Below are 7951 nucleotides of genomic sequence, written 5' to 3' on the forward strand. Positions count from 1 at the left end.
TATTTTTGTGGCCAAAATGATTTAATGTACATTATTTGAACTAGGTGAAAGGTACAGTTGGGACATTAGCTGGAGGTAGATATTCATGTGTTTGTGAATGATACAATTCTTGTTGCTGTTATCTTCGAGGTACATTTAGCATATCAATCTTATAAAATTTTCTCTTCTAACTACATAGGTACTCTATGATCACATTATACTCCTGATTTGCCTCTCCACTTCATCCACTCGCCTCTTATCCTATGATTCATATTCTCTTTAATTTCTCAACTCTTATGAATTATTGCTCAAAGATATTGAAAGCTCTTGCTCTTCTCAACCATCAAGTCTTGCAACCCTTATCGACTCTACTTTTAATTATAGGTGGTTGAACTTATTTGGAAAGAAAGTTTAGGACATATTATTCCTCAAAGAAATAGATTAGGACTCATTGATCCTTTTGAGGGAAAAAAAGTAGGCCTTATCTGTACATTTCCTAATCCTAAATTACAATAACAATACTCACGTTACTATAGGAACTAAAAGCTCAAGAGGTGGTCAAAAGAAAAAAATATCTATTTGACAGGACTTCTTCCCATATCTATGAATTTCATTGGACCGTCATGGATGTATATGCTACTTTACGAAATATGTGAATTGTTGTATATCTTGGAAACCGATAGTTTTTATGGCCTTCTTATTCTTATACCAAGGAGTTGTTGCATGTCGTAATTAGCAAAGATATTTCATGAGTTTTGAGGCTTAAAAGATTAGCTTCTTGAAACGACAATACTGTTTTTAAGAGTCATTGATCAAACTTATGAGTCTTTAAGTCTCATAGTTTGTGGTGCATGTATAACTAATTTTAGCCATTTACCTCTGAAGAATAAAGTGGCTGAGCAAATCTCACTTGATCCATTGACAAATATGACAGGCGATGTCTGGCATGTATTCCTGAAAGGAGACTTCAAACACATGCTTTATGGCTACAAATTTGATGGAAAATTCTCCCCAGACGAAGGGCTTTACTATGATTCTTCTCGGATTCTATTGGATCCTTATGCAAAAGTTAGTGGCCTGCATGAGTTGTTTACTTTGTTGTACCTTTAATGTTTCTTTTTTATCCCAAATACTTTTAATATGTACTTATTAACTATTTACATCTATGAACAAAATATTTTCACTCCTTTGACTGCTTAAGTTTGGTAGATCATTTGCTTCCTATGTCTGGATGGTATAATTTATGCGTGGCTTTTTTTTGTAAATCCAGGTTTTGCTTCTAAAATGCAATGAACTCTGATTTCCTTTTCATTTGTCTAGGCAGTTATAAGCAGAGGTGAGTTTGGTGCTTTAGGAGCTGATGGTAATTGCTGGCCCCAAATGGCCTGCATGGAACCTTCTTTTGATGATGAGGTAGCAAATACTACATTTACTTCAATAACTGTGGGCTGTTTTTATTTATTATTATTACTTTCTAATATTTATTAATGCTTTATATTACTATAAAGGAGCTAAAGGTTAGATGTAAATAGGCTTGTCTTATGATATAGTCAAACGTGTGTCACTTTATTGTCACAAAATCCCTGCCTAGTTTTTTAATATTTTTTTTAAAAATGTTTTTTGTAACAATTTTTTTCATGCTTCTTGTTCAATATGAGGATATTGGGGTTTACGTCCTTAAAAAAACGCTTATTCCCTATGCACATTTTAGATCCCAGGTAAAAGGAAATATTATTCCTCAAGATGAAGCACACTAAGATAACTTTTGTAATTTTATCTCAATAATTGTTAGGTACTAAACAGGAATCTAAAGCTTTTTTCTGACTCTTATTATTTGAAATTATTTAAGTGCACCTACCAAGAATTTAAGTGCACCTACCAACTTGTGATGCTAATGGTTAGTGAACTTTGTGCAGGTATTGCAAAAGTTGCTCAAGGATGATGCCATATCCAAAGCAAGGATTAATACTGAGGTTGGTTACTTCATACAATTAAATTTGTAAATGGTTCGTGGGTGTGTTGTTTTCCGTGGCATGACTTATTTCTAATAGGTTTCTAATCTTTTTTTACTGAAAAGTATTTTCGTCCAAATGGGCTTCAAGCTTCAGGTCGTGGGTTCACGTCATAACCCATGACCTGAGGCATAAATCAGTAATTGGGTTCTCAAAGTTACTCACAAGTTCATCTTTTGGAGGTTCATATGGAGGCATGTTTTCAAGTTCTGCTTCAGCAGCAGCAAGATAAAGTTAGCTTTAATTATTCTATGTTTCCGATATTCTTCTTGCTTCCTCAGGTCTTCCATTTCTTTATATTTTTTCCTAAGGGGTATTAGAAAGAAATATAAAGAAGTGGAACACGTGAGGTTGCAAGAAGAATCTCGGTAACAAAGAATCATTAAAGCTAACTTTTTCTTGCTGCTTGTAAAGCAGAACTTGAAAACTTGCCTCCATATGAACCTCCGAAAGATGAACTGGTGAGTAACTTTGAGAACCCAATTATTGCACCTGATCGGAGTAAGCTGCCAAAACGGCATGGTGCAACTTCTGCGGCTCAGGTAATTAATCTTTATTGCTTGAATTTGTACTTCATGCAGAAGTTGGGCTTATGCTCTGCTTTTTGGTCATTAGCCTTTTCTTGTTAGCCTATCATTAAATTGTAGAAATTCTGGAAGTATGCATAGGATTGCATTATTTATTTATGATTGACAAAGAATATTTAAACTATATCATTCCACCTTTTTGTTATCTTTCCTTGTATGCTTCATGATAATACAATGAATTTAAACTATTATATTTAAACTATAATAATACAATGAATTTCCTCTGTGGTTGTGTCCAACCAAGATTTTCATTGGAAGCTTTTGGCCTTTATTCTAAATAATGTTGAATGTACTGCCAATCAGTTGATGGAAACACTTCTTTATTTTAATGGAATTTTATAATAGGAAACTGATGCAGATTGATGATTTTTTTATTTACAAGTTGACCACATTCCATATAGGGAGAGTTTTAGAGAGCTTCCCCCCCCTACCTGGCTCTCTAAAACTCTCCCTATTTGTTGGACTCAAAAGACTTGTATGATTGTTTCAAAGTTTGTCCTAACTTCAAGGTTTAATTTGTTATGCAGGACCGTCGTGATTACATGGATGATTACCATGTAAGCTTCATTCTTTTCTCTACTTATTTTTATTGCCAAATAGAGGTGGTATTCATTCTTTTCTCTTTTTGGAAGCATCTTATAGCAGACTTACAGTCAAACATATTGGAATCTATTTTGTTTATTATTATTATTTTCTGTATTTCTTTTCCAGAAGTATCTAATTGCTGAAAAACTTTGTTGCTTTAAGAAATTGCAAGCTTGTTAAGCTGCTTCATAGAATTTATATCTTGAGAGGAAATTTGAAAGAATGTTGGTGTGGAGCAGTTGGCATTGGCAATGTATTAGTGATGAGTGATTTGGAACACACCTTTCTTGTTAAAAAAAAAAAAAAAAAAATTGTTTTTTCTAAGCTTGGCTATTGGTGCATTTCAGGGATTTTCTTAATGGAGTAGAAGAGATTTCAATACTTTCATCAGGGCTTGTGAGAAGTATGGCCGAAATGACATAAAAAGTATTGCTTCTGAAATGGAAGGGAAAACGGAGGAGGAAGTTGAAAGATACGCAAAGGTCTTTAAAGAAAGATAGAAAGAGTTAAATGGTGAGTAATATTCAATTTTACACCATTGTTACCTTAAGTTAAAATAAATTCTAATGGGAAGCAAATGTAAACTTCAATTATTGAGATATGTACATAAAGTTCTCGTATTGGGTTTTGGTAACATCTGTTTCCATGAACTTCAACGTCTTTGACCTTCGATCCCATGGCATTAGTTGCTGTTCTCCAGTCCCCTAGTACATGCAAAAATAACCCATAAATGTGTGTTTTTGTTTGGTTTTGTATTTTGTTTTTGTTTTCTTCTGTTTGGCTAAGGGGAAGAGATTGTCTTAACTGGTTTAACTGGGTTGTTGAGCCATCTGTTATTGAAAGAGATGAGCCACATTAGTGCCTGGTTTTGAGCTAAACTGCAGCACTGCTTGGTTGGTTCAGCTTCTTGAGTTAGTCTTCATTGGTTTTTTTTTTTTTTTGGGTTATAGGAAAACATAATATTTGTGGTTGAACCTGATACAGATTGCAGTTGTTTCTGTACTTTGGTTAAGCTCTGTGAAAAGTGGTTGATATGGTAGAACTATTTACTGTCAATTTCATGATCTCATTAAAACTTTGGTAGCATTGGATCTAATTGTTATCTCTAAAATGATTCCTCCAGATTATGATAGGATCATTAAGAATATCGAAAGGGGGGAGGCTAGAATTTCGCGAAAGGACGAGATCATGAAAGCTATTGGGAAGAAATTGGACCGGTACAAGAATCCATGGCTGGAACTCAAGATTCAGTATGGTCAGAATAAAGGGAAATTGTACAATGAAGAATGTGATCGTTTCATGGTGTGCTTTCTTTGCAGTCTTCTTCCTCCACTCCCTTCCCTGTGTGAACTTTGGTGTATAGGTTCCATGTTCAATTATTTAAACACATTTTTTGCCTGCCACAATATGCAGATATGCATGGTTCACAAACTTGGGTATGGGAACTGGGATGAGTTAAAGGCTGCATTTCGCACATCACCCTTGTTTCGTTTTGATTGGTTTGTGAAGTCTCGCACAACTCAAGAACTTGCAAGGAGGTGTGATACACTAATTCGGTTGGTGGAGAAGGAAAACCAAGAGTACGACGAGAGGGAGAGACAAGCTCGTAAAGAGAAGAAGCTTGCCAAGGTTCGATTTGTTCCTGCCCAAACTTCTTAGAACACCATTATGCACATTCTTCTTAACTGGTTTCTGTCACACATTGGCTTCACCCACCTCACTGACATGCATCCCTTCATATAAATCTTCCATTTATTTGATCAAGCCAATCTTCATCCATCCGAATTTATGCAATATCACTACATCTCATACTTTAATAATGTATGTTTCAGAATTTGACACCATGAAAGCGAGCCCTGGCTAGGCAGACTGAGAGTCCCTCTTCCTTAAAGAAGCGGAAGCAATTGACCATGGATGACTATGTTACTTCAGTATGTTACTGTCTTTGCATGATTACTAAATATATCATGATTTTGCTTTCTATTCATGTGGTAGTTACCAGCCATGGATTTACTGAAGCTAATTTTGTTCTTTTTGTTGCAGGGAAAGCGTAGGAAATGATATTGAAATATAAAATTAAGAAATTTTTTTGGGGGATGAATCCCCCTTTAAATTACGGTGTAGCAGTAGTGTGGGCAAGGAGTGCCTCTAGTTTGCGCACTAGTTTGTTATATCCCCTTGTTTTTGGATCAGGGTTCAGAATTCATCGTTTCACTGATGGAATTGGTAATATATTAGATCTGAAGAGTTTTGGAATTTGTATAAATGAAACTACTCCAGTATTTTGTACCTTGTAGTTGATTTTAGCTGGTCATCTAATGAAATATACTGTATTAGCTGCTTAAGGCTATCCCCCCAATCTTTCCTCATCCAAATATTTCTATAAACACATGGGTTATGACTTTATGTTAAGTTGGCATCAACTTTAGCTCTCGTTTGATCTGGCATATGTATTTCATGCAAGACCTACAAGGGTTATGACTTTATGTTAAGTCCCATTTGGTCCATTTCGGTCTAATTTGGTTCACTTAGGTCCACTTTGGTTAATTCGGTCCAATTCAGTATATTTGGTCCTTTTGGTCTATTTTCGTCCAATTCGGTCCACTTAGGTCCATTCCGTCCATTATAGTTTTAATCATTCGGTTCACTGCAGTCCAATTCGGTCTATTAGGTTCATTCAGTCTATTTTAGTCCACTTCAATCCTATTCGGTCCACTTAGGTCCATTCAGTCCAATTCAGTTTTGGGCTCGAAGTTTTATTTTATTTTTCTTAATTTTTAGGTTGAAAAGCATGAAATTTTATTCTATTTCTGTCAAACTCTTTAGTTTTAGGTGAAAAAATACAAACAAAATACGTATTGGAAATAAAGATATGGGCCCTAGAAAAGCAATAAAAATAATAAAAATTCAAAAAATTACCTGAAAATTAAAATTTCAACAATATAGGTATAATAATTATATTTGGAAAGAAAAAATAAATGCTACAATTCTAAAATTATATAATAATTTAAACTTATTGTAATATGTAACATGTATTCCATAGAATGGGGGTGTACAATTTTTTAAAAATCTTCTTGGATATGTTTAAATTAGTCAACTAACTATAATATTTTTTTTTTAAAAATCACTATAATAACATATTCTCCATGTATATAAGAAAATATTATAATAATCTAAGTTCAAATTTATCGTTATTGCTCTTCCTGTGTAGAGTGTGTATCCAACCCACCAACACAACCCAACCTAACCCACCATAAGTCTATTTGGGTGGTGTCATGTGTAGTGCATAGGATGTGACTTCAAGGCTTTAGGTGGCACGTAAGGGTCAGTGGAAGCTTGAAATCTTCAATAATGAGTTGATCTATCAATCTGATTGTGGAGAGCTGAATGTCTTACACCACTAGGGAGACACTTGGAATGCTAAGGGGCGTAGAGACACGTCAATGTGTTTGGTACTATATTTCAAATAACATGTTTTAATGTGTAAAAAAACATTACTCAAATTTTTTTCTTTCTCTTTTGGCACTTAAACTGTACCAGCCTTGTGATTTTATCGTAAATATGAATGCAAATATTTGAATAATATAGCATGATTCGTTGAGATGAGTGGCGTTTGAATTCGTTGAGATGAGGACGGTTACAATATACCGTCTATCAAAGTCTTACATTAAAGCCTATGTGATAAAGTAAGAAAGTTTCAAATTTGAGCTTTTAGACTTGGTGTGGTTCTCTTTAGTCTAAAATTTCATTAAGGTATGTCCTTGCAATATATGGAGACAAATAACCTAATTCATTTAATTTGACTCTTGCAATTTAATTTCAGCATTGTACTTAGTTTTATGCACAAAATAGGAAACTTGAGTTCATTGTTATATCTGTCGTGACTTTTTACATCTATACGTTTATATTTAAAGCAATAAGTTATAAAAATACCCATTTTCACTTGCCTGTTGAAATTAGTTCCCAACTTGGGATTAAAAAAAAAAAAAAATTCCCCCAGTGGAAGTCGACCATCTTATAGTCGATTTCCTATGGAAATCGACTCTCTGATAGTCGATTTCGTATGGAAATCGACTATAACATGGTCGATTTCTATTTTTAAAGATTTTTTTTTTTTTGGTGTTTGGCACCTACTCGAAATCCCCAGTGGAAGTGGAGTGTTTTAATACCAAATCGACTCTCAGAGAGTCGATTTCCTATGGAAATCGACTATTAGGGAGTCGATTTCTACTTGGGTTTTTTTTTTTCCATTTTTTTTTTTGTTTTTGTTTTTGGCACCTACTCGTGCAGCAGTAAACCATAATTGGTTTCCCTTCCCCTGCAGCAGTAAACTAGATCCAGAACACATAACATGAGCAGCAGTAAACAAGTAGATACAAGCATATGATACTGGTAAATGGCTCGTACATCATATGCAAACAGCTGGATTCAAACAGTTACTATGACCATTATAGGTTCTCTATTAACGGACAAAAAACATTCAATACTAGCTATCATCGCTTTGAAGGAGGGCCCTGTGGTTGAATTTGCCAAAGTAGTAGCTACTAATGCCAAAGTAATATAATTGCTGGCATTATAGGCAGCTGCACAACGCAACTATAGTAACAAGTACAATGGACAGCAAATAGTTCAATTACAACAACATTCAACAATAACCAAAATAACAACTAATAAATAGAACATAGTCTCCATATTTGCCTACCACTTGTCAATACTAAAACCATACTGATACAACATACTCTACATAGTCACCAAGCACTTCTCCATACTGATACAACAGATTCTACA

At 34.4% G+C, this 7951-nt stretch overlaps 2 protein-coding genes across 2 annotated transcripts; both read left to right on the forward strand.

Annotated features, from left to right (window-relative positions):
* Nucleotides 1-207: 207 nt before the first annotated feature.
* LOC115973375 (glycogen debranching enzyme-like) lies at nucleotides 208-3343 on the forward strand. The gene is made up of 6 exons (XM_031093637.1): nucleotides 208-363; nucleotides 914-1047; nucleotides 1300-1392; nucleotides 1896-1952; nucleotides 3106-3183; nucleotides 3290-3343. The coding sequence occupies exons 1-6, from the start codon at nucleotides 243-245 to the stop codon at nucleotides 3341-3343; spliced, it is 537 nt and encodes a 178-aa protein (XP_030949497.1). The 5' UTR covers nucleotides 208-242.
* A 167-nt stretch (nucleotides 3344-3510) lies between these two features.
* On the forward strand, nucleotides 3511-5517 carry LOC115973374 (ISWI chromatin-remodeling complex ATPase CHR17-like). The gene is made up of 5 exons (XM_031093636.1): nucleotides 3511-3676; nucleotides 4287-4465; nucleotides 4577-4792; nucleotides 4996-5094; nucleotides 5207-5517. The coding sequence occupies exons 2-4, from the start codon at nucleotides 4352-4354 to the stop codon at nucleotides 5008-5010; spliced, it is 345 nt and encodes a 114-aa protein (XP_030949496.1). The 5' UTR covers nucleotides 3511-3676; nucleotides 4287-4351; the 3' UTR covers nucleotides 5011-5094; nucleotides 5207-5517.
* The last annotated feature ends 2434 nt before the right edge of the window (nucleotides 5518-7951 follow it).

Source organism: Quercus lobata, unplaced genomic scaffold (genome assembly GCF_001633185.2).
Source record: "Quercus lobata isolate SW786 unplaced genomic scaffold, ValleyOak3.0 Primary Assembly Scq3eQI_1826, whole genome shotgun sequence".
Taxonomy (NCBI): domain Eukaryota; kingdom Viridiplantae; phylum Streptophyta; class Magnoliopsida; order Fagales; family Fagaceae; genus Quercus; species Quercus lobata.